Source organism: Puma concolor, chromosome C1 (genome assembly GCF_028749965.1).
Source record: "Puma concolor isolate L17-30 chromosome C1, mPumCon1.1.hap2, whole genome shotgun sequence".
Classification (NCBI taxonomy): Eukaryota; Metazoa; Chordata; class Mammalia; order Carnivora; family Felidae; genus Puma; species Puma concolor.
Genome location: NC_141674.1, coordinates 187774088 through 187801712, shown reverse-complemented (window position 1 = coordinate 187801712; position 27625 = coordinate 187774088). Strand labels below are relative to the sequence as shown.

General features: G+C 36.8%; 1 protein-coding gene across 5 annotated transcripts in view; it reads right to left on the bottom strand.

Moving 5' to 3' along the window:
• The window catches only part of SGO2 (shugoshin 2), a 69520-nt gene that overhangs the window by 18451 nt on the left and 23444 nt on the right, over positions 1–27625 (bottom strand). For 4 of the 5 annotated variants that reach the window (XM_086719224.1, XM_086719225.1, XM_086719227.1 and 1 more), the window contains exons 2-5: positions 21675–21806; positions 19203–19378; positions 18313–18390; positions 10501–10586 (exon numbers count right to left, since the gene is read on the bottom strand). In XM_086719224.1, the coding sequence (XP_086575350.1) occupies positions 10501–10586; positions 18313–18390; positions 19203–19378; positions 21675–21804 (470 nt within the window). In that variant the 5' untranslated portion in view covers positions 21805–21806. Of the gene's footprint in view, positions 1–10500; positions 10587–18312; positions 18391–19202; positions 19379–21674; positions 21807–22275; positions 22369–27625 lie in introns of all 5 variants that reach the window. The other variant, XM_086719228.1, reaches the window with a different exon arrangement.

The window sequence follows — 27625 nt, the reverse complement described above, 5'->3', positions numbered from 1 at the left end:
TAATAAAGAGCAGATACTTGGGGCACCAGGGTGGCTCAGTCAGTTAAGCATCCAACTTCAGCTCAGGTCGTGATCTTGTGGTCTGTGAGTTGGAGCCCTGCATTGGGGCTCTGTGCTGACAGCTCAGAGACTGGAGCCTGCTTTGGATTCTGTGTCTCCCTCTCTCTCTCTGCCCCTCCCCCACTCAGATTCTGTCTCTCCAAAAATAAATATACATTTAAATAAATAAATAAATAAATAAATAAATAAATAAATAAAGGGGCAGACACCAGTGAAGTATGAAATGGAAGAAAAACTAAAAAGAAATATTTAAAAAATCAGAAGCTGGGTCTTTAAGGGATCAATAAAACTGACAACACTATGGCTAGCTTGATAAATTAAAAAAAAAAAAAAAAAAAAAAGAGATACAAATTACCAATAATGGGGATGAGAGAAAGAACCTCACTACAGACCTCACAGACAATTAAAAGTTTAATAAGGGCGGGGTACCTGGGTGGCTCAGTTGGTTAAGCACCGGACTTCGGCTCAGGTTGCGGTGTCCTGGTTTGTGAATTCGAGCCCCGTGTCAGGCTCTGTGCTAACAGTTCAGAGCGTGGAGCCTGCTTCAGATTCTGTGTCTCCCTCTCTCTCTGCCCTTCCCCCACTCACGCTCTGTCTCTCAAAATGAATAAACGTTAAAAACGTTTTAATAAGGGCATTTTATAAACAACTTTATAACAAAAAACTTGACTGCCTAGATAAAATGGATGATTTTCTGGAAAGACAAACATTTTCTAAATTGACTTAAAAAGAACTAGAAAATCTGAAAAGCTCCATATTTATTTAAGAAATCAAATTAATAAATTAAAAACTCGGGGCGCCTGGGTGGCTCAGTCGGTTAAGCGTCCGACTTCAGCTCAGGTCACGATCTCGTGGTCCCTGAGTTCGAGCCCCGCGTCGGGCTCTGGGCTGATGGCTCAGAGCCTGGCGCCTGCTTCCGATTCTGTGTCTCCCTCTCTCTCTGCCCCTCCCCTGTTCATGCTCTGTCTCTGTCTCAAAAATAAATAAAACGTTAAAAAAAAAAAAATTAGGGGCGCCTGGGTGGCGCAGTCGGTTAAGCGTCCGACTTCAGCCAGGTCACGATCTCGCGGTCCGTGAGTTCGAGCCCCGTGTCGGGCTCTGGGCTGATGGCTCAGAGCCTGGAGCCTGTTTCCGATCCTGTGTCTCCCTCTCTCTCTCTGACCCTCCCCCGTTCACGCTCTGTCTCTCTCTGTCCCAAAAATAAAAAAAAAATTAAAAAAAAAATTAAAAAAAAATAAATTAATTAAAAACTCACATCCAAATTACCTATCTTATTAATTCTTTCAAACACTTACTGGAGAGATACCAGTTTTACAAACTCAAAAAATGAAGAGGGAATATTTCTTCATTTTACAAAGCCAGCACAACTCTTATCAAAACCCATCAAAATTACAGTAAGAAGTTTATAGACCAATATCCCTTATAAATACAGATAAAAAAATTAAAGAAAATGTTAGCAAATCATATCCATCAATATATAGGAAGAATAATACACCATGACGAAGTGGAATTTGTGACATAAAAATTTGGTTTAACGCAAATAAACTGAAGTCACCACATTAACAGAAAGGAAAAATATATCTCAATTTTTAAAAAGTAAAATAAAGGAAATAATAAAGAGCAGACACCAATGAAATATGAAATGGAAGAAAAACTGAGAAAAAACATTGATGAAACCAGATATAAAGGAGAAAAGTCATGATTCTCTCCAGATAGAAAAAAAATTTTTTGACAAAATACAAATTCATTATAAAAACAATGAGCAAACCAGAATAAAAAGGAATGTCTCTCCCTCCAGACGGCTAATAGACACATGAAAAAATGCTCAACATCATTCATCATCAGGGAAATACGAATCAAAACCACAATGAGATACCATCTCATACCTGTCGGAATGGCTAAGATTAACAACTTGGGCAACAACACTGCTGGTGGGAATGCAAACTGGTGCAGCCACTCTGGAAAACAGCATGGAGGTTCCTCAAAAAATTAAAAATAGACCCTATGACCCACCAATTGTACTACTAGGTATTTATCCAAAGGATACAGGAGTGTTGATTCGGAGGGGCACGTGCATCCCAATGTTTATAGCAGCACTATTGACAACAACCAAAGTATGGAAAGAGCCCAAATGTCCATTTACTGATCAATGGATAAAGAAGATGTGATATTTATATACAATGGAATATTACTTGGGGTTCAAAAAAATGAAATCTTGCCATTTGCAACAACATAGATGGAACTAGAATGTATTAGGCTAAGCAAAATAAGCCAGTCACAGAGACAAATATCATATGATTTCACTTATATGTGGAATTTTAAATTTTTTTTTTTTTTCAACGTTTATTTATTTTTGGGACAGAGACAGAGCATGAACGGGGGAGGGGCAGAGAGAGAGAGGGAGACACAGAATCAGAAACAGGCTCCAGGCTCTGAGCCATCAGCCATCAGCCCAGAGCCTGACGCGGGGCTCGAATTCCCGGACCGTGAGATCGTGACCTGGTTGAAGTCGGACGCTTAACCGACTGCGCCACCCAGGCGCCCCATATATGTGGAATTTTAAATACAAAACAGATGAACATAAGGGAAGGGAAGAAAAATAGTATAAAAAGAGAGGGAGACAAACCATAAGAGACTCTTAAATACAGAGAACAAACTGAGGGTTACTGGCGGGTGTTCGGTTAGGAGACGAGCTAAATGGGTGAGGGGCTTTAAGGAAGACACTTGTTGGGATGAGCAGTGGGTGTTATATGTAAGTGATGAATCACTAAATTCTATTTCTGAAATCATTATTACACTATATATTAACCAACTTGGATTTAAATTAAAAATAAATTTAAAAAATAGCCCTGTTAATTCAGAAAGAAAAAAAAAGGAATGTCTTTCTTCAACTTGCAAAAAAGGTGCTACCTTTTCAAAAGAAAAGCCAGAAGCCACAGACAATAAAATAACATCTTTAAATCACTAAAAATGATTCCCAACCTAATATTTTTAAATTGCAAACATACTCTTCAAAAATGAAGATGAAATAAAAAGTTTCCAGAAAAACAAAAGCTGAATGAATGCATTGCCAGGAACTGCATTAAAAGAAAGAATAAAGAATTTCTTTCAGCAGAAGGAATATTATCTTAAAAGGAAATATCAAAATGAAAGAAGCTTATTTGTAAATTTTATCTCAGTAAAGCTGGAGGAAAAAGTTGTGAGTAGGCAATTAAAAAAATGCAGGAAGCAATATGAAAAAATTGAACAGTTAAATATGTAGATCATTTAAATGAATCTTGACTACACAAAAAAATGAAAGTAGCGATTTGTGGGATTAAAATATACAGAAAATGAAAATACATAAGATTTACATAAAGGTAGGACACAGAAATGTGGAGCTTAAGCATTCTAAGGTGCTAACATTATTGAGAAAGTGGTAAAGTAATAATTTGTATTAGAGAGTTAAAACAATATAAGGATGAATGCTGCTATCACTAGAGTAATCATAAAGGAACAGTAGATGATAACAAATTAATAGTTAACAAATGTAAATAACAAAAAATATTTTATTTCAAAAGAAATCAAGAAAGGAGAGAAAAGGGAACATAAAACAGGTTGCTCAAGTAGAAAATAACTAGGGCTGCCTGGGTGGCTCAGTGGGTTAAGTGTCCAACTCTTGATTTTAGCTCAGATCGTAATCTCATGGTTTGTAGGATCCAGCCCCACATCTGGCTTTGCACTGACAGCACAGAGCCTGCTTGGGATTCTCTCTCTGCTCCTGCCCCACTCACACTCTCTTGGTCTCTCTCAAAAGAAATAAACAAACTTAAAAAAAATAAAATAGGGGTGCCTGGGTGGCTCAGCCGGTTAAGCATCTGACTTCGGCTCAGGTCATGATCTCACTACTCGTGAGTTCAAGCCCCACGTCGGGCTCTGTGCTGACAGCTCAGAGAACTGGAGCCTGCTTCAGGTACTGTGTCTCCCCCTCTCTCTTCTTCCCATGCTCATTCTCTGTCTCTCAAAAATAAATGTTTAAAAAATTAAAAAATAACTAGATGACAGATATAAATCCAATTATATCAGCAATTATATTAAATGTAAACATATTAAACATTCTAATTAAAAGAGATGTTAAACTGAATTTTTAAAAAAAAATGAAATTATATGCATTTTTTTTTAAGTTTATTCATTTTTGAGAGAGAGAGACAGAGTATGAGCAGGGGAGGGGTAGAGAGAGAGGGAGACACAGAATCCGAAGTAGGCTCCAGGCTCTGAGCTGTCAACACAGAGCCTGATGCGGGGCTCAAACTCACAAACTGTGAGATCATGACCTGAGCTGAAGTCGGACGCTCAACCGACTGCACCACCCAGGCGCCCTGTAATTATATGCATTTTAAATATAACAGAATTTGAAAGTAAAGTTATAGAAAAAGATATACAGTAAAACTTTGGTTTGAGAGCATAATTTGTTCCAGAAACATGCTTGTGTAATCCAAAGCACTTGAATATCAAAGCAAATTTCAAGAGCCATTGCTTCAGTTGTGATTATGTGACATTTGGTGTCACATACTACTCATATTGCAAGACATCGCTCATTTATAAGTTAAAATTTATTGGAAATGCTTGTTCATCTTGCGGAACACTCACAGAACAAGTTACTTGCAATCCAAAGTTCTACTGTACAGAGAAATGTTCTATCGGCTAAGTACACTTAAAAAAAAAAAATGTTTGTTTATTTTTGAGTGAGAGAGAGAGACAGAGTGTGAGTGGAGAAGGGGCACAAAGAGAGGAAGAATCTGAATCAGGCTCCAGACTCTGAGCTGTCAGCACAGAGCCCAATGTGGGGCTTAAACCCTTGAACCAAGAGATCATGACCTGAGCCGAAGTTGGATGCTTAACCAAGTCACCCAGGTGTCTCTGAGACAAGTAGATTTTAAAGCAAGAGTCATTTCTGGAAATAATTCATATTGACAAAACAAGTCATCAGGAAAACAAATCAATTCTAAACTTACATGCATCTACTAACAGCTTTAAAGTACATAAAGCAAAAATTGACTAAGCTAAAAGGAGAAACAGATGAATTCATAATCATAGATGTAGACTTTAATGCACTTCTCTCAGTAGCTGATAGAATAGGTAACAGAAGCAAGAAAGATATGGAATTTCTGAACAATATAATCAGTAAACTTGATAAAACTGACATATATCAAATACTGCATCCAACAACCACAAAATACATTCTTTTTATGTGCACCCAAAATATTTACCAAATTAGACCAAGTTGTGTCTTAATGCAAGTCTTAATAAATTTCAAAAGACTAAAATCATTTATCTATGTTCTGTAACTACAATGGAAACTGGCTAGAAATCAACAATAAAAAGTAATTTGAAAAAACATCCAGCTGATTGGAAATTTGGTATGCTTGTTAATGACCCATGGATAAAAGTATATATCAGAACAGAAAAAAAAAAATATTTTGAATTGAGTGATAATAAGGATATGGCATATCAAAAACTGTGCAGGTGCAGCTAAAGCTATACTTACAGAAAAACAACCTTAAATGCATATTTTTTAAAAGAAAGTCTGAAAATTAATAATCTAAACTAGCTCAAGAAATAAATAAGAATAGTAATAATCACAGTGTTAATTTGAAAAGAAGCAAAACAGAAAGGCAAGACATGATAAGGAGCAGACTAAATTCAACAGGAAACAAATATACTAAAAAGAAACATCAACGTAGCCCAAAAGACAATTCATTTTGTAAAGATGAATAAAACTGATAAATCCCTAAAGCAAAATAAATCAAGAAAAAAATTGAGAAAAGTCAATATTAAAGAAAAGGAGAACATCAGTACATATCCTACAAACATTAAACATGTAACTAGGGCTGTTATCAACAACTATACGCCAATAATTTGATATTTTAGATTAAAGGGACTAACTGGAAAACACAAACCTGACACAAGAAAAAATAGAAAACCTGAATATTCCTTTATCTATGAAAGGCCCAGATAACTTCTCATAAACATTTAAAGAAAAAAAATTTACACAAATACTTTTAGAAAATAAAAAATAAATGTACTTATCAGCTCATTTACTGTGACCAGCATAGTATGAATACTAGGACCTCAAGTTATTACAAAAAAGAAATACTATAAATTATCTTTATTATTAACGTATGAGGAAAAATCCTTTAAAAAGTTACCAAGTAAAATTTACTGACATATCAAAAGGATATATCATCAGGAGCAGTTCATTCTACAATTGTAATCATGATTTAACATTCAAATATCAATGCTTAAAATTCATTACATTAATAGAAAAAATATTAAAAATCATTACATTAATAGAAAAAAAAGAAAAAAATAACATATTCTTGACAGTGACATAAAAAGCATTTGATAAAATTAAAAAGCCATTCATGAAAACCAGGAGCACAAAGGAACTATTTATTCTGTTAAGGAGAACCTACAAAAACCCAAAAGCAAACATATTAAATAATGGGAACACAGTAAGAATCTCCATTATTATTATTCATTAATGAACAAAAAGTAGTCACTACGATAAGGTAAGAAAAAAATTAAAGGTGTACAAACTAAAGCAGAGAAGGGGAAACTGTCCCTATTACAATATATATAATATATAATAAAGTTATATTCATAGAAAATGGAAAAAAACCCTACAGATAAACTATTAAAATTAATAGCAAGGTCACTGGAAACAAGGTTGATATTCAAAAATTAATTGTACTTCTATATACTAGCATCAAGAAGAATATTAAAGTTAAAAACAAGAACATTCAGGGGTGCCTGGGTGGCTCAGTTGGTTGACCGCCCAACTTTGGTTCAGATCATGATCTCACAGTTTGTGAGTGTGAGTCCTGCATCAGGCTCACTGTTATCAGGGCAGAGCCCGCTTTGGATCCTCTGTCCCCCCCACCTCTGCCCTTCCCCTGCTCACACTGTCTTTCCCAAAAACAAATAAACATTTATAAATAAATAAATAAAACCAATAACATTCAGAATAGCACTAAAGATCAGATAAGTAGGAAAAAATCTAAGACATGCAATAACTACTCAAAAAAGTATAAAACTATGAGAGAATATACATAATATCTAAATAAACAATGATATACCATGTTCATTGACGGAACATTCAATTTTATAAAATGTCAATTTTCCCCAAACTGAACTATATTCTATATAATCCCAATCAAAATTCCAAAACTGAAAAGAGAGAGCATGTGTGTGTATAAACTGATAAGCTGATTCTAAAATTCACTTGGAAATGCAAAGGGGTCAAAAGAGCCAAGATAATGTTCAAGAACAAAAACCTAAATAAAGAAAATGGATACTCACAGTATCAAACATCAAGACTTATTACAAAGCTAGTAATTAAGATGATGTGATATTGACAAAACTCATAGAATATTGAGTTCAGAAACAGACCCATACACACCCAGTCATCTGATTTATGATACAGATAATACTGCAGTGAAGTGGGGAAAGGGTGGTCTTTTCATTAAATGATACAAGGTCAACAGGATTTACACATGAAAAAAATGACCCTTCCCTCACATCATACCCAAAATTCTAGGTAGACTGAAGATCTAAACATGAAAGGAAGGGCGCCTGGGTGGCTCAGTTGGTTAAGCATCTAACTTCATTAAGCTCAGGTCATGATCTCACAGTTCGTGAGTTCGAGTCCCACATTGGGTGAGCTGAAGCCCTGCCTCGGGTGAGTGCGAGGTCTGCTTCTTTCTCTTTTTCTCTCTCTGCTCCTTGAAGGATTCTCTCTCTCTCCTTTTCTCTTTGCCCTTGCTCCCTTGTGTCCGCTCTCTCTCAAAAAATTTAAAAAGAAAAATTAAAGGGAAGTTAATAAAGCTTGCTATTTACTTATTTGTTTATTTTCTTCCCATTATAATTAAGCTTTTAAAAGAAAACATAAGGGAATGTCTCATGACCTTCCAATTGGTAACGATTTTCTTGAAAGGCCACAGAAAGTAGTAACCATGAGGGGCAAAACAGAGACATATAAAGCAGATTCTTATAAATAACTTCTGTTCATCTAAAGACACCATTAAGAGAATGACAAGGCAAGCCAGAGTAAAAGATATTTGTAATTTACACACAATGTATAGAAACTGCAAATCTTAAAAAAGAAAGAAAGAAAGAAAGAAAGAAAGAAAGAAAGAAGACAATCTAATAGAAAATAAACATATAAACAGGTGCTTAACTTCATTGTTTATCAAGGAAATGAATGATTAATTATTATGGCTCAGTATGGCTAAACTCAAAAAGATGATAACAAGTGTTGATGGAGATACAGAACAGGAATTCTTATACATTATTAGGAATGTAAATTGGTATAATCCCTTTAGAAAACTGTTTGGCAGGTTCTCCTAAAGCCAAATATATGTAAAACCCAGTAATTCTACTCCTAGCTATATACCCAACAGAAATCTGTATGTGCATCTGTCAAAAGGCTTATATATGACAGCGCTGTTTGTAACAAACAGGCCAAAACAAAAACAAAGTAAATGCTCATCATCATAAGGATGAATAAATGATGGGATAATCATCCAACATTACACAGCAGTGAGAATGCCTGATCTACAAGTACATACAATACAGATGAATCTCACAAACATACTGCTCAACAAAAATAAGCCAGAGATAAAAATACATGTTTTATGATTTCACTATAAGAAGTTTCAAATGAGCCAAAATTGTTCGATCTGTGATGTCAGAAGTCAGGATAATGTTCATACTTGGGTGGGTGGTGAGTAGTGACTAGAAAGGATCACAGAGCAGGCGTCTGAAGTACTGGCTATGTTCTGTTTCTTGGTCTGGATACTAATTATACAACAGTGTTTACTTATGAAAATTCACCACGGCTCTAAGATTTTACAACTTTTCTAATATTTCTGTTTCTATATTATACTCCAATTTCTACTAAAAAATGAAATTTTTTATAGCGCAAGAGGACACTTAATTGGAAAATGTGTGCATAATGACAGCCAAGATATTCTTAAAAAACAAAAAACTAAAGGAACTACAAGACAGTAAAATGTATCTATTTTAAAACTACAGCAATTAGGGGTGCCTGAGTGGCTCAGCTGGTTATGGGACCGACTCCTGATTTTAGTCCAGGTCATGATCTTGTGGTTCATGAGTTTGAGCCCCATGTTGGGCTCCTCTGCTATCAGTGTGAAGCCTGCTTGGGATTCATATTCTCTCTCTCTCTCTCTCTCTCTTCCCTTCCATTGCTCCTCCCCCACCCTCAAAAAATAAAGAATAGAGAGTGACACAGTAGATACAGAATTTTTTACTATTTTTTACTATGGTACAGATAGCATTTCAATATGTAAGTGCATTTACTTGTGCATTTAAATAAAAGCATTAAACCTGTAAATGACATAACAAAGAATTCTGTCTCTAACAGACAAGAGAATTTTATTCAATGCCATCAATTCAGAAAAGTCATTTTATCTCTCTGGACTTCAGAAATTGTCTTTAAAATGACAGGTTTGAAATAAGCTGTTTACTATGATTTATAATCAAATTAATCAAGAAGTGGTAATTTTGGTTAGGAAATAGCAATGATGAAAGTTAATTTTAAAGCTTGGAGCAGTATTCAAGATAATAAAGATAGAAATAGTTACCAGATTTACCCAGCATAAAACATGAGGCCAGTGGGGACTTAAGGAAAAAGAAAGAAAAGAACTAACGAGTAGCAGATACTACAGATGCACATAATTACTGAATTTATGGGTAAGCTTCCTTGGAGCCCTGGAGATAAAACCTGTACCAAGAAACTACAGATCATCTCATTCCTACCTTACTAGGCAACTATAGGTTGATGAAACCCAAAATATTGTACAACATACACAAACACAATGTGCTACATAAAAATCTAAACACTCTGGGGGCGCCTGGGTGGCTCTGTTGGTTAAACGTCCAACTTCAGCTCAGGTCATGATCTCCCGGTTTGTGAGTTCAAGCCCCGTGTCAGGCTCTGTGCTGACAGCTCAGAGCCTGGAGCCTGCTTCTGACCTTGTGTCTTCTCCTCTCTCTGCCCCTCCCATGCTCATGCTCTGTCTCTCTCTGTCTCTCAATGATAAATACGTTAAAAAATGATAAACATTAAAAAAAATTAAAAAAAAAAAATCTAAACACTCTGAACCAGTATAATTCAAACCCATGTAACTAAAGGTTCACCTTTGGCTCTTTCTTCTTTACAGTCTATGGGAAAGCTGAATATTATTTCAAAGTTTAAAACTGAACTCTATTCGATTATGCTTTCAATTTCTTTCACTGGTACAATGTTAACAAGTATTTCATTATTTATTTTTAAATGTTTTTCTATGTTTCAAGGAAGAAGACCCAAATAAAAACTGCTCAAAGTTTTATCTAGGTAGAGGTGTGCAAGTATTTAACCAAGTTTGAAGCAATTACCTTGCAAATGGAAGTCGCATCAACTTGTACTGTTTACTAGTCCGTTTCTTCTTGCTACTTGGCAGTAGAAAGGGACTCTGGTGAAACTATTTTTGAAATAAAGAATACAGAAAAGGAAAAGGAAAAAAATTTCTAATCTCATTAAATGTTTGTTATTGAAGCACCAAATTATACAAGTATACCAATAGCAATAGAACAATTCTTGCATTAGCCTTTGATAGCTGAATGAGAATAATGTGATAAGATTAAACATAGTTCATCCTTTATCATGCCATCCAAAGATAATCATTACTACGATTTTGGTATATAAATTCCCAAATAAATTTTCTTCTGTGCATATGAATAAATATACCTGTGTATACCTATATAATATCTTGACATAAATATGCAATATACTCATGCCACATATGCATTGTGTAATATATGATTGCACTTTATAATCCATATTTCTTAATGGTCTTTTACATTTAAAGTCTGGGTGATTTTAATATATCTTTTAAATTTTTGCTTATCTATAGTATTTTCTAAATTTTCTCAGACATTTTTTGAACAGGTTTTATTTATTTAATAAAGATCATAAAATTAAGCAACACACAACTATGTTTTATTATGGTGCTAACCTGTAATAGAAACAAGGGTAAAACCAAATCAACAAACTAACTTTGATAATCACATGGAAATGCAAAGAACCCAGAATAGCTAAAACAACTTTGAAAAAGAAGCAGTTGGAGGGCTATAATTGACATAGTATAGTATTAGCATAAAGACAGACAAAAAGATCAGTGAAATATAAGAGTCCAGAAATAGACCCACACATATTTGGTCAATTAATTTTTGAAAAAGGTACAAAAGCCAAATGAGGAGCCTAGACTTCCATACTCACCAGGCTATCACAAGGCAACTGTCCTCCAAACTGTACTGTCAGAAAAGGCCAAGAAGAGAGGTGGGACATCCCAGGGGTAATGAGGATACCCCCTGTACCAGCAATGTCAGTGGAGAACACATGGGGACTCTGGACGTCCATTCTTACTTGCTAATAACAAGGAGCCCTTTTCCTCTACTCTAGGGTGGGGATAGAAGAGGTCTAGTAGAAAGTCAACTTTTTCACCACTCTTGAATAATAACAACCTCCCCCTTTATGATTCCCCCAATCCTGCTGTCAGTGGAGGCCATGAAGTCATGAGGCACCCTACTCTGTCCCAGCCAGGGTGGTGTCAGCCTGAAGTCCTAGCTCCATCCATCAGTAAGGAGACACCCTCTTCACCAGGGTGACAACAGAAGCTGAGTGGGGAACCTAAACTTTGACCCCTCCAACTTGGCAGTAGGCGGCACATCCCTTTATCACTGGCATTATGATACTATCAAATGGTGCCTGTCAAAACAGAATGTTTAAATAAGATCTGGAATTTCTTAATACAATACCCAAATGGCCAAGATTTTTTTTTTTTTTCTTGAGAGAGTATGAGCAGAGGAGGGGCAGAGAGGGAGAGAGAGAGAATCCTAAGCAGGTCCTACACTGTCAGCGTGGAGCCTGATGCAGAGCTGGAACCCATGATCCTGTGAGACCATGACCTGAGCCAAAACCAAGAGTCAGATGCTTACCCGACTGAGCCACCTAGGCATCTCCCAAGATATTTTAATATTAAATAACTCATTGCACCAAGAATTAGGAAAAGGCCTAAATTTGAAAATTATAAATTTGAAAATGAAAAGACAATCAACAGACAGCAACAACAAGATAATAATACAGCACCAACATTAAGATGCTGGAATTACCTAACAAGGATTTTAAAGCAACCATCATAAAAATGTTTCAATAAACAATGACAAACATGCTTAAAACAAATGAAAAAATTAGAAAATCTTGCAAAGAAACAGAAAATCTCAGCAAATAAAAAGAAGATATAAAAAAGAAACAAAAATACAATAACCAAAATAAAATGAGTTAAATACTCAATAGACTCAAAAACAGAGGGGGAAAAACCTGTGAATTTGAACAGAAAGCAACAGAAAGCATCCAATGTGAGCAAGAGAAAAGCAACTGAAAATAATTAAGAGGTTCAGGGATTTATGGGACTATAACAAAAGATATAACACTCATGTCACTGAAGTCCCAAAAGGAGATAAAGAGGGCAGATGTGAAAAAGTTTGAGAGATAACGGCTGAAAATGTCCCAAACTTGGCAAAAGTAATCAACCCACATATTTAAGCCAAGTGAATCCTCAAAAGGCTACAACTTTAAGAAATCCATGCAAGGATACATCATAGTCATATTTCTCAAAACTAAAGATAAAAATCTTCAGAGCACTGTGAAAAAATGGCACCTTCCTACAGAGTTATCAAAGAATGAAAAAAAAAAAATAAGCATCTGACTCAGGTAAAGAAGTAACAATAAAATAAACCACAGGAAAGGGGAAGAAAGGACTTACTACTCAAGATAAAAGCAAAAATTAGTAAGTTTGAAACAACAAAATAAAATTAAAAGTTGAAAATTAAACCCCAAAGATTACTATTTTAAAAAAGAAAAAAAAAAGAAATGAAAAAAAACACAAGCACCTAAACTAGTAGGGGAAAAAAAAAAAAGGAAAAGCCCAAATACACAAAATTAGTCAACTGGGAAAATATAACACAGACAAAATTAAAAAACAACAAGACTACTTTGGTCAACTCTGTGCAAATCAATTTGAAAACATGTCTGAGATAATAATTCTAAGGAAATATAACTGAATAAAACCAACCACAAAAGAAAGAAATTTTCCTAAGCAAACTAATATCCACAGAAGAAATAAAGTTAACAAAGTGTGACCATTCCTACCAAGAAAGACCCAGGTCCAGATGGTTCCACAGAATTCTATGAAGCATTTAAAGAAAAAATAATTCTAATACTGTATCATCTTTCCAGATCAGAGGAAAAGGAAAACATCCAAATTCCAGTTCATATATATTTTTATCAATGCCTGAAGACTGTATAAAAAGAAAATCTCACTTGTGAATTAACAATAAAAAAATTCCTAAACAAAGCACTGGCAAAAAGAATTTAGCAGCACATTGTAAGAATAATAAATCATTTCTGAAATTTATTCTAGAATTACAAAATTAGGAAAGCTACTAAAATAAATTATCATAATACACCTAAAAAGAGAGACCATATGATTATCACCATAGATGCTTAAAAAAGTATTTTACATTGTTTATCATTTTTTTATTTAAAAAGCTAAGTGGGGGCACCAGGATGGCTCAGTCAATTAAGCAACCGACTCCTGATTTCAGCTCAGGTCATGATCTCAACAGTTCGTGAAATCCAGAGCTGCCTCAGGCTCCACACGGACAGCACAGAGCCTGCTTGGTATTCTCTCTCTCTCTCTCTCTCTCTCTCTCTCTCTCTCTCCTCTGCTTGCATGCATGCACTCTCTCTCTCTCAAAATAAACTTAAAATAAAAAGCTAAATAACATATAAGACAAATATGTACATTACCCTTAAAAAAAGGGATCATTGTTTTTTTAAAAAAAATATTTTGCTTTTTAATTTTTTTAAATGTTTATTTATTTTGAGAGAGACAGCATGATTGGGGGAAGGACAGAGAGAGAGGGAGAGAGAGGATCCATGTGCTGTCAGCACAGAGCCTGTCATGGGCTCAATCCCAAAAACCAAGAGATCATGACCTGAGCTGAAATTAACTGACTGAGCCACCCAGAGCCACAAAAACAGGATCATTCTCAATGAGGAAACACTATACAACATTTTATTAAAATTTATTGCTTTCTAGTATGTTCTAGACATTGTTGTTATATAGACAGAAATGCTATACTCAAGAATCTTATGTTCTGTTAAGGTGAGTAATAAAATTAATGAGTAAAATTATGTCATATAGTGTTAAGTTCTAAAGAGAAAAATTAAAGCAGAGAAGCAGAGTATAAAATGTAGGGGCAGGGATGGGGAAGGATTCAAATTTATATAAGGTTGCCAGGGAAGGCTTGACTGAAGTCACTCTTGAGTCAAGATTTGCAGGAAGTAGGGAGTAGGCCATATGAAAGAAGAACAAGACCAAGGGCCCAGAGGTGGCAGCTTGCCTGTGTTTGAAGAGTGGGAGGAGGCCTGCAGATTGAAGATGTTAAAGAGCAGAAGGAGGAGAGTAGTCAATGAAGTGAGAGAAAGAACACAAGTTTCAGTATTCAGACAATAATAGGCAAATAGATCACATGGGAAGCCACTGGAGAGTTTTCAGCAGAGACTTCTGTTTTAACAGTATTAATCTGGCTGCTACGCTGGGAAGAGAATATAGAGGCAAGGCAGAAGCAAGAAGCCCACGTTGGGATGCCACTCCAAGAACGTGGGTAAGAGAAAACGGGGGCTTGGATGGGTGGTGAAAGTGAGGGTTGTGAGAAGTGGTTAAGACTCTGGACTGAGCTTTAAGCAGCACTAAAACCATTTGCTAAGGGATCAGGTACGGGATGTGAGGAAAAAACAGGAAAACAGAATTGCAGTTACCTGAAACGAAGACCCCCAAAAGGAACTGGTTTGGTGGCAAGTGCAAAATTTAAGATACCTCTTAGACATCCAAATAGAAATGCGAAATAAGTAGTGGACTAGGTATTGTCTGGAGTTCAGAGGAGACAGGGAGGCTGCAGACGCAAATTTGGGAGTCATCAGCATTTAACAATAATCAAATCCGTGAGAATGGATGAATCATTTAGGGAACAAATGTAGATAGAAGAAGCCCAAGAACTGAGTTCTGGGGCACCCAAAATTTAGCAGTCAGGAAAATAAAGAGGAAACAGCAAACAGACTAAAAAAGAATAATCAGAAAGGTAGGAAGAAACATAGGAGAATATAGTGTTGTAAAAGTCACATGAAGGTCAACGTAAGGACCAAGAACTATCAAGAGGTTTTGGTAACATGGAGGTCAATTTCCAGAAAAGCACTTTTAGTGGAGTGGTGATGAAACTCCAATTGGTGTGGGTTCAAGAGAAACTGGAGACAGTGTGAACAATTCTCTCCGAGTTTTGCTATAAAGGAGAAAAATGAGAAAGTAGCTGGGGGTGGGGAGTTATTTGGAGTAAGAGGTTTCATTTTGTTTTGTTTTATTTTTTAAAGACGGGAGATAACATTTTTGCTTCTAATAGGAATAATCCAGAAGAGAGGGAAAAAATTAATAATGCAAGAGGAAAGGGCATTCTACACTAATGTGAAGCCAAGCAAAAGACAACCCAAGTATCCAACATAGTGTTGGATAGTGTTAACAGGAACCTAGTTAAATAGATTAGAGGTCCACTCTGGATCTATCCTAAATAGCACTGGAAAAGAATGAGGAAGCATTTCTTGTAATCATATGGCAAGATCTTCAAGATAGGTGACATTAAAAAAAAGTAAGGCATAGGACAATTAGGGATAGTATATTATCTTTTGTGTAAGAAAGAAAATTAAGAAAATATTTATATGTTTTGTTTTAATATAAAGAAACAAAGCAGTTACATGTAGGTAGTGTGGGGAGATGAAAGGAGGAAGAATAAAGTGGCTGAAAGCAGAACAGAAGCTTATATGAGATTTCATTCTATATACTTCATTATATTGTTCTGATATTAGAACATCTATAGTCCCCATCATTCTCTTCCCCAAATAAAAAGGAACTACAAAACTCAAAACTTGATATGCAAAAGTTAGTCTGTTAAATAGCAAGTCTAAGAAAGTAGATCCCAAAGTTATATGCTGTCCCTTCATCATCCAGCTCCTCCATTTACTGTTTTTACCTTCTTCTAAATCCAGATGCTGATCTCAGCCTTGAGTTCTCCAAAGAGAGCCACACAAAAAGCATCGGGAATAAAGTTGACTTTACTAAATATTTTTTAAAGAACTAGTGGAAGGAAGGAGCTTTGTATCACATAATTCACAAGTAGTTGAGCAATGCTTTTAGGGCTATCTGTTCTCCAAAGTTCCTCCAGATCTTGCTAATTAATTAGCTTCTTTCCCTTACTCTCTAAGTCAATTCCTGTACTAACTTTAGACTCCCCACTGCTATATCTGATTCTGATCTTAGTAATTTATTCAAGGCAACTTGATTCAGTCCTGCAAGCTGATCAGCAAAACAGAGCCCCCTCCCTGACTTTGCCTACCCACCCACCCACCCAGTGAAAAGCAAGCATCTCTTCTCCTTAGAGGATACTAAATGTATAAGGTATACCTCTGCTCACTGGTTGTACTAGGTATCAAATTTATAATGCTAAGAGCTACATCTCCTGTGAACATTATTTCACTGGGACATGTACACAAATCTTTTCTGTATCCAAATGTGGATGAAGTTAGGAGATAAAAGTACACATTCTTTGGCTAGCTTTTATAAAGCTTCTGACAAAGGAGCTAACCACTGATCACAAAGGTTGAAAGAGTTCCTATTTTCTTACCAGAAAGACTATGTATTTAAAAGCCTTTTTATAAATGACTAAAAATAAGTTTTTAAAAGGAGAGATTTGCAGAAAATTAGAAAACACAGGAAGATGCACACACAATAATAAAAAAGTAATGACAGCTAACATTTATTGCATTCTTCCTATTGTGAGGACACATGCTAACCACATTTAACTCTCACACTAATTCTTCATAGATGTACTACCATTAGCCACACTACGCACAAGAGGACACTAAGATTCAGAATTAAATGCCAAAGTCACAGGACCAGGAAGTTAACAGAGCTGGGAGCTAAATATAGGCAATTCCATTTAAAAGCTGCCCTATACGCCTGGGTGGCTCAGTCAGTTGGGTGTCCGACTTCAGCTCAGGTCACGATCTCGCGGTCCGTGAGTTCGAGCCCCGCGTCGGGCTCTGGGCTGATGGCTCAGAGCCTGGAGCCTGCTTCGATTCTGTGTCTCCCTTTCTCTCTGCCCCTCCCCCGTTCGTGCTCTGTCTCTCTCTGTCTCAAAAATAAACGTTAAAAAAAATTAAAAAAATAAATAAATAAAAGGTGCCCTATAAAGCACTAAACTCCATTACTATCAAGAATTTACCTACAATTGGGACTTCACTAACCTTTCTTCAGTTTATTTATTATGTATATTTTGCCTTCTCATTAGATACTACTTTACAACAATTATATTTCCTATTTAGATAATTGAGTTAACTTCACTAATATTTGGCTTTCCTCCCTTCCTAATTTTACTACTGATTTTATTTTCGTGATAGATTACAAGAGGTATTTAACTATCAATATTAATGCTTTATCTGCTATATGTTTAATTTTCCCAGTCTGCCATTGGCTTTTTATTTTTATGATTTTTAGCCTTCTAAGAATGTTCTTTGAGAAAATCCACCAATAGTTTCCTTTATGCCTTCTTCTTGCTTTGTTTCTAGGTATAGAAAGGCCTCTCCTATTTAAAATGAATATATTTGTATTTCTTATTTTATATGATTTCTTTTTTTACATTTAAATCCATCTAGAATTTAGTAGGATCTGCCTCTATTTTTTTTCCCCCAAAATAGTTGTTCAATTGTGCCCATCTTTTTTTTTTAATAATACAAATCCTTTTCTAATTTGAAATACTATTTTTTCTATCAATGTCTTTTTTAGCTGTTTTTTAGTTGTTCAGGGGCCATTATGTTCCACTGAGCTGTCTAATCCTATGTTACTTCTAATCAAAACCTAATTTTTATGTAAAAATTTCAATAAACCAATTATGCCATATGATAATGTGCTGTTAGCCAGTTAAAATTGGTGTTATCATTTCTTTGCACAAAGTTTAAGTTAGTTTAATGCTACTTAATCTTAATTATCCTTAGTAATGCTTAAAAAATTACACTACTTACATATAAACTCTACTTACCTCAGAAAGAGTGCTCATTTCAATTGCAGTTATCAAGTTATTGTTCATGAGTGCTTCTATTTCTATAAGTTTCTTATTCTGTGTTAAAATAAAGACACTTTTAATCAATTAAGATTTGGAGCTTATTATACCATACATGTATGGATGTCATCAGTTGAGAAGACTTAGAAAATAACTGAGATCACACTGAAATAAAAAGGTACTACATGCTATAGTTCACACACACACACACACACACACACACACACACACACACACCTTGAATGCTTCTGAGTTCTCAATTATAAATTTTCCTACAATCATTTCTCTTTCTTCTCACAGTAATAATACATCCTACAGCAAGTTAACATAGTTTATCAGGGAATTGAACACTCATGAATAGTAGATCAATTTTTCCATTTTAAATTAATTTCTGCTCATTTTGGTGTTAGATCTATAAATTGCAGCCTAGCTAACCATTGGCTCTTACTGACCTGTCCGTGGACAGAGTTGGAAATTGGAAGGGAAAACAACGACTACAATCTTCATTCTATTTGGTGTGTAGCCAGTGAAATGCTGGGATTAAAGAGAATACAAACACTCTGGGAACTCCCCTCCTTTCATTGGAGGAATTATGCCCATCGTTGTAATGCACCAAGTTTTGCTAATGATAAACAACCAAATAATGATCAAGGTATTATACTGGTTTGCAGGGCTGTAAGTGACATTTAGAATGTAGAGTTAAAGACACCTATTTTATTACCCATTAAGTTTGTCCACTAACATGGCATATTCTTTCAAAAATTTTTTACAATAATTAGATATTTGAAAAACACTTTCAGAGCTTCTTTAATAACACAGTTAAGATTTTAGTTATAATTTAGAATTCAAACACAATATAGTATTCATACCAAATTATTTAGTTTTAGGCGAAGAAATGCATTCTCAAAATTCAGTTTCTCCACTTCTTTTTGCAATAGCGTTTTTTCAGTTGTAACCCTTCGAGAATTTTCTTTTTCTCTACTAAGAGCTTGAGCTAATGCCCTGTTGTTGTGCTTTAAAGAAATTTTGAAAATGGAAGAATTATCTGTAAAAAAAATTTTTAAGTTAATATTGAACTTATATCTTAAGTTTTCACATCCTTATAAAACTGTTTTAGGCAACATATATTTCACTTATAAGTCTTAACTAAAGGCTGGAAAACAACAGAATGACAATATTAAAAAAAAAATGTATACAGACCAGAAATAAAAGCCAGACAGAAGATGAAGAACAAAAGAACTGTAAGGAATGCAGAATGTTGTAAATAGAGTTAGGGATAAAGGATGTCTAGGACAGATGCAGGATCCTAGATAATTAGACCAGTCATAAAAACTAAATCTTGATACTTGCTGCCCTACCTTCCTTCCTACTTTGACTAGGAGGTAGAATGGAGAAGCTGATTCCAAAGCTCTAACTGGAGATGTCCCATAGATATTAGGGTAGCCATTAAAATCTCAAAGCCAGTTTCTGTGGCTCCAGAATGGAACACATCAGTTAATGCTTCCAAAGCCCATTTTTCAAAATTTTGAGTGAAAGGGACCATAATGAGTGTAAAGTTGGACAGACCATCTAAACCCTGTGGGATTTTCTTTTTTTTTTATTTTAAAAAAAAAAAATTTTTTTTTCAACGTTTATTTATTTTTGGGACAGAGAGAGACAGAGCATGAACCGGGGAGGGGCAGAGAGAGAGGGAGACACAGAATCGGAAATAGGCTCCAGGCTCTGAGCCATCAGCCCAGAGCCTGACGCGGGGCTCAAACTCACGGACCGCGAGATCGTGACCTGGCTGAAGTCGGACGCTTACCCGACTGCGCCACCCAGGCGCCCCTAAACCCTGTGGGATTTTCTATTGCTACCCTAAATATCCAATTCTTATTTCTTGGCATTTACTGCAATCTAAACTCGATGCCTTCTCTTTACAAGCACTATGTAAATATAATTTAAATCAGAAATGCTTCTGTGTTGTTAGCAGAGAAATTTAATCATGAATTCCTTGGTAAAGCTCACCTTAAATATAGTGTGTTCCCTTAGTACACATAAACCATACTTACATTTTCATAATTTAGATTTAAATGCTACTATTCAACAACATATCCCACTGAATGGAAGTTTAGTATCTATAAAATAAGTTTATAAAAGTAATAACATATTTTAAATATTCAAGCATTGTTTGGGCATCAAAAAAAGGGTCCAAAAAAGTACTTTATCTTTTGCATAAAGAAAGTAGCTTCACACAGCTACCTTTGACACAGAAAACAGACTAGAACGAAAACAGACTAGAACCAGTTTAAGACTTCCAGAGCTAGGGGCGCCTGGGTGGCGCAGTCGGTTAAGCGTCCGACTTCAGCCAGGTCACGATCTCGCGCTCCGTGAGTTCGAGCCCCGCGTCAGGCTCTGGGCTGATGGCTCAGAGCCTGGAGCCTGTTTCCGATTCTGTGTCTCCCTCTCTCTCTGCCCCTCCCCCGTTCATGCTCTGTCTCTCTCTGTCCCAAAAATAAATAAACGTTGAAAAAAAAAAGACTTCCAGAGCTAAAGGATAATATTTTCCTGTTGCACTCCTCAAACTCCGGATGTTCCTTCATAATAGTGAGTGTGCAATGGTCCTGCCAAAGAGAATAGCAAACAGCCACTACACAAGGTGGTCTAATATACCACATGATTCTAGAGACCTGGGTAGGAGCAACATTAAGATTTAAAGATACTCAGGAGGTTCAGCTATTTCAGAGGGCACACACAATTACCCTTCAAACATGTTATATCTACAGGAAACCTTCTCTGCTCCTGCTGAGATGGATAGGAAACACTGAGATAAGTTTCAGAAGTCATGGAAATTTATATTGGCAGTTTTTCCCACTTTTTTTTTTTCCCTTCTGACCTCTTAGTTCCAGAATCCATGAAACCTATCTCCAAAATGTTCAATACCATCATGAGCTTTGGCTATATAAAATCACCCATGACGACACTCTACCTGGGCCAATCATTCTAGATTGCCCATCATCCAATTGCTACAGCATACTAGAACAATCTGTCACTTGTTTTTTAGCTCTTTTCCTGAAATGTCACATTGGTATTTTCTTTGCAGTGTAGGAGGTAGCTGCCTTAGGCTATCCTGGCCTCACTGCTGAAAATTCTGCTGTCACCACTGAGAGTAAATCATCATATCCATTAAACTAATAAGAGTTGAAGGAGACAGAAAGGATTGAATGGACAAAAAGTATCGCTTAACAAAAATTGTCATTTTAGTCATTTTCTATACATGATAAAATGAAGTGCCAAATACTGTATCAATTCTCCAAGGGAAAGTAAAAATGTGAGCATACTTTAAAACCAACAGCACTTACTTAGTATTTTTGTTTTGATTTTTGAAGCAAGAGAAACATTCAACTTCCCAGTCTTTGAAATTCTGTCTTTCACATGTCTCTTAATTCCTGAGGTAAAAAGTGAGCTAGTTTCCATCACTGGGTTCTCCATCACTGAAGTAAAAACAAGAAAGAAAGAAATCAGAGCAATGATTAATAAAAGAAAAAAGGGTATCTGATACATTCCAGAAGGTAACAATCATGACTTATATGGTATAATTTGTTTGTATGTAAGTATTTACAGGGGTGCCTGGGTGGCTCAGTCAGTTAAGCATCCAACTTCGTTTCAGGTCTGATCTCACTCTTCATGAGTTTGAGCCCCGGATTGGGCTCTGTGCTAACAGCTCAGAGCCTGGAGCCTGCTTCGGATTCTGTGTCTCCCTCTCTCTCTGACCTTCTCCCACTCACACTCTGTGTGTCTCTCTCTCAAAAATAAATAAACATTAAAAAAAAAAAAAGTATTTACAAAACGCTTTGTATAAAATCTGAAAGTATGCAAGTAGCCAGGAGTGGTTTAAAGTGGTATCCAAAAAAGGTAAATGACTATTTTTTCATTCAAATCTATATTATTATGTCTACATACCAGGAGCTAGGTTAGGCACAGCAGACAGAAAACAGGATATGGTTGTATAGGAATGTCAGTCATGGAATGTAGAGTCCACCGTAGGTACAGATCCTATTTTGACAATGTAAGAAGTGTAACCTTAGAGAATGCGCAGAACAGATATACCTAATCTTATGGGAGAGGAGGCATGCTAGCTAGTTTGGAGGACTAGGCAGGATATCTTGAGTATGTCTATTTGTCCATTACAGTTATGGTCTATTAGACCTTAAAGTCTAAAAGTGGAAAGGAGAAGATAATCACATTATACTATGACAAGAATAACTGATAAAATATACCATGCATAAAAGTAATTAACTCTGCCTGGGCAGAGGAAAATGATCAGAAAAGGTTTTACTGAGAAGGGACAGTTGACGTTGAGCTATGTACTTAGACAAGACTAACCTTTCAAAGCTCCCATTCCCTCCCCAAGCTTCTTTGTCTCTATCTTCACAGACCAAGAAGAAACGCCATTACCTGCACTTGCCTAACTTCCAATACTGAACCTTTCCACCACTACCTGACTTAAATCCACAGGACTAATCTCACTATGCTCTTTATGTCAATCACAGAATCTCTGGACTCCCAGGTCACTGTCATCTCCCTATCTCCCTCATCCTAATCCTCCTCTAGCTCTGTGGTAGGCTAAAAAATGGTCTCCCAAAGATATCAGGTCTTAATCCTTACATTCTAAGTCTTATGTGGAAAAAGGGTTTTTATAGACGTGATTAAGTTGAGGATCTTGTGATAGGGAGGTTATTCTGGATTATACCTAGTTAGGCCTCCAAATGGCCTCAAAGGTGTCCATACAGGAGAGAGGAAGAGATTGAGTGATGCGGCCAGAAGCCAAGGATTGCTGGCAGGCACCAGAAGCTGAAACAGGCAAGGAACAGATTCTCCCCTGGAGCCTCCAGGGGGACTACAGCCCTGCAAACACCAGAATTTCAGCTCAGCGACACTGAGTTGGCCTCCAGAACTGTGAGAAAACAAATTTCTGCTGTTTAAAGCCACCTGGTTTGTGGTCATTTGTTACAACAGCCACAGAAAATGAAGAGTCTTCATATCTCACCCCTGCCCTACCTTGTGAAGGTCTCTGGAACTCACAATCCGTCACTATCAAAACCTCTAACTTCAGTCCCTCCTCTAAATGGTCCCTTCATCTTCTTGAACCAGCTGCTCCCAGGAAGATGCAGATTCCCCTCCCCGTCAGGAGGTGGCCATTTTCTCCCTTTTACCTCCTAAAGGATGAACTACATTCATGCTTGCAGACCATTTGTTCTCTCTCCTCCCTAAAAATCCCCAGCCTTGAATATAATGTCATCAGACTCTATAACCCTTTACATCCTCATGGTATAGCCAACCTCTGGGTCACTCCTCTTTATTGGCTGCTAATTTCATATCCTGGCTCACTATTACTTTCTCTGAGAACACTGAAGCAACCTGTAGAGAACTCTGTCAAAGGTCAGAGTTCTATCTATCTTCTAAGGTCAGTCCTGCTTTGCTTAGATAAGGATCCATGCACTGGACTTCATGCTATCCTGCCTCCTCAAAGACATAACTCCATAATTCTCTCCTCTTCATTGTCATTTTTTCCCACTGGATCATTCTCATCAACATACAAACATACTGCTATTTCCTTCATCTTAAAAAACCTTCCTTTGTTCCCACTTCGTCCTCAGACTACTCCTCCATTTCTCTGAAGCTCTTTATAGCAAAACTCCTTGAAAGAACTGTCTGTACTCAGTTTCCAATTCTCTCCTAAACCTATGTCACTCAGACTTTCACTATGACTACACCAAAAGTGCTCATCTTGAAGTACCATCACACTGCTAAATCTAATGGTCAATTTTCAGTCCTCATCTAACTTGATCCAGCAGCAGCATTTGATATGGTTATTTATCTTTCCTCCTCGAAAATTATCTTTCCTTGGCTGTCAGCACACCAAACTTCTGGTTTTTTTCCTCTACCTAATTAGCTGTTTCTTTTCTCTTTTACAAATGTTCCAAACTTGTAACAGATTTTCTCCTTGGATCTTCTCTGGGTATCTATACTCACTCCTTTGGTGATTTGATAGTCATGGCTAAAATACCACCTAGAAAATGCCAAGAACTCTAAACTTTATGATCTCAGTTTGGATCTCTTTCCTGAACCTCCCTGGATTCACAATTCTGCTTAAACAATTATAACAGGGCATATCAAACTTAACCTCATACCTGCTTCAGTCAGAGCCTTCTCTATTTCAGTTAATGGCAACTCCACCCTTCTAGTTGCTCTGGCCAAAAATCTCTCTCCTATCCCAATCAACCTTCACGGTACATTAGGAACCTGACTACTTCTCAGCACTTCCACTACTATCAGCCCAGATCAAGGCACGGACTCATCTTACTTGAATTATTGCAACAGCCTCTTATCCCCCTATTCCCACTGCTGCCCACACTACAGCGCATTTTTTAGTCTAGACAATCTAAAAAACTCCCTGATGGTCCCATTTCTCTCAGAATAAAAGCTGAAGGCCTTCAATGGTCAAGAAGTCCCTTCAACATCTGCTCTTCTTTCCATTTCTCCAATTTGAACTTTCTTCTGTTCACTAGTCCATTCCTTCCAGGTCACACTGGCTACCAAGCTCTAATTGCTCCTGGCAGATGGTAGGCATCCTTCAGCCTAAAGTCCATTGTACTGGTCATTCTTTCTACTCAGAAAGCTCTTCCTCCAGATATATAAAAGGCTCATTCACTCTCCTCCAAGTCTTTGCTCAAGTGTCACCTTCTCACTGAGGCCATTCAAAACTGTAGCTCCTTCTCTTGGCATGTCTGATCATTCTTACCCTTTTCTATTTTTTTCCATAGCATTTAAAGCACTATCTAATATTCTACAGAATTTACTTACTTCCTGTTTTCCCCAACTAGAATTTAAGTTCCAGAAGGTCATAGATTTTTCTCTGTTTTATTCACTGATATATTCCATGGCCCATCTAACAGGGCCTGGAAAATAACATGAACACAACAAATATTTGTTCAATGAACAAATAAGTCTTAAAAACAAAGAATTTGTCAGGTATCAAGATTAGAAAGGGTATTCCAGAAGAAGGGATGGCAAGTGTAAATGCATAAACATGGAACATTTAAAAAGATACAAGTGATCTCTTGATGCTGTAATGTTATTACCCTAGTTCTGTTTCTCTTTATCGCAAGTTCCCTTAATTTCTTTTTTTTATGTTTATTTCTGACAGAGTGAGAGAGAGACAGAGCATGAGTGGGGGAGGGGCAGAGAGAGAGGGAGACAGAATCTGAAACAGGCTCCAGGCTCTGAGCTGTCAGCACAGAGCCCGACGCAAGGCACGAACTCACAGACCGCGGGATCATGACCTGAGCCGAAGTCAGACGCTCAACTGACTGAGCCACCCAGGCGCCCCTATCGCAAGTTCCTTTAAAAGAGTTGTCTATACTTGCAGTCTCCAATTCATCCCCTGCCATTCCCTCTTGATCTACTCCACTCAAGTTGTTGCTCTCATCACTACCGTATGGAAATTGATAATTGAAGTCACTAAATTGCAGCATTGCTAAATCAGATATAGTAGTCAAGATACAGTTCTCAATTGATCTAATTTTAATCACAATATTTAATATCAGGTCATTCTCTCTGAAATACTTTCTTTAGCAATCTTCTAAAAAACATTCTCCTTGGTTTTTCCCTTCTCACTGACCACTTCTAAGTCTCTTCTGTTGGTTATTCATCTCCCTAACCTCTTACCATTGGAGTGCCCCAAATCTCAATCCTTGGGTCACATCTCTTTTCTATGTACATAAACTACTGTGAGAGTATCATCTAGTGTTCTGGCTTTTAAATCTAAATGCCAATGGCTTACAAATTTATATCCCTGATCAACTCCAGACTTATTTATCCAACTGCCTACTCCTCATCTCCAGCTTGGATGTCTAGTATGTATCTCAAAAAAAAAAAAATCTTAAGTTTATTTATTCTAAGAGAGAGAGAGAGAGAGAAAGATGCAGGAAGGACAGAGAGAGAGGGAGAGAGAGACAGAGAGAGAGAGAGAGAGAGAGAGAGAGAGAGAATCTCAAGCAGGCTCTGCACCATCAGTACAGAGTGATGTGGGGCGGCTTACAAATTTATATCCCTGATCAACTCCAGACTTATTTATCCAACTGCCTACTCCTCATCTCCAACTTGGATGTCTAATATGTATCTCAAAAAAAAAAAAAAAATCTTAAGTTTATTTATTCTGAGAGAGAGAGAGAGAAAGATGCAGGAAGGACAGAGAGAGAGGGAGAGACAGAGACAGAGACAGAGAGAGAGAGAGAGAGAGAGAGAGAGAATCTCAAGCAGGCTCTGCACCATCAGTCCAGAGTGATGCAGGGCTTGAACTCACCAACTGTGAGATCATGACCTAAGCAGAAACTAAGAGTCAGAAGCTTAGCTGACTGAGCCACCCAAGCACGTCTGCAGTGCAAATTTAACATGTCCTAAACTCAACACATCCAAACCTGCTCCACTGTGTCTCCTCCATCTCATTTAATGGAAACTCCATCTCCACCTGCTCAGCTCAGAAACATCTTTCTCTCACATCCCACATCCACTCGATCATCAGTCATGCTGGCCTTGACCTTCACAACATGTTCACATGGGCCACCTATTGCTATCACTCTGATCCAAGTGGCCATTCTCTCTCATGTACATTATTGCTGTAACTACCTAAATGGTGTTGTTTCCACCTTCCTTCCTACTATCTATTCTCAACCTAGTAACCAAATCATCCCTTTACACTTAATTCATGTCACTCCTCTGTTAAAAACCCTCCAGTGGTTCCCATATCACTGGAGTAGAGTCATAATCCTTGCAATGGCCTGTAAAGTATTACACAGTTTAACACTTCCCCCCCCTCCCCAATTCCCCATCCAGTACCTCTCTGACCTCTTCATCACTCTTCCTTCACTCACTAAGCTCCAGCCATTGGCTACCGTGGCATACTCCCACTGCAGAATCTTTATATTCCCGTTTTTTCTTCTTTGTGTCAACTCTTCCTCCAAATAATCATGGGGTTTACTCACTTTCTTCAAGTCTTTGCTAATATGTCACTTTCTTAGCCTTCCCAGACCAAATATTTAAAATTACTCACCTGACCCCATTTCACTATCCTATTATATATTTTCTCCATTAACTTATCAGTGTCTAATATAAGACCACATAATTTCCTTATTTAATTTACTGTCTTCTACTAAAATCTGTTCCATGAGGGCACGGATTTTTGTCAAGTTTGTTTGCTGCTGTACCCTTAGAGCCAAAAGAGTGCCTGGCACATAGTGGCTACTGGTTA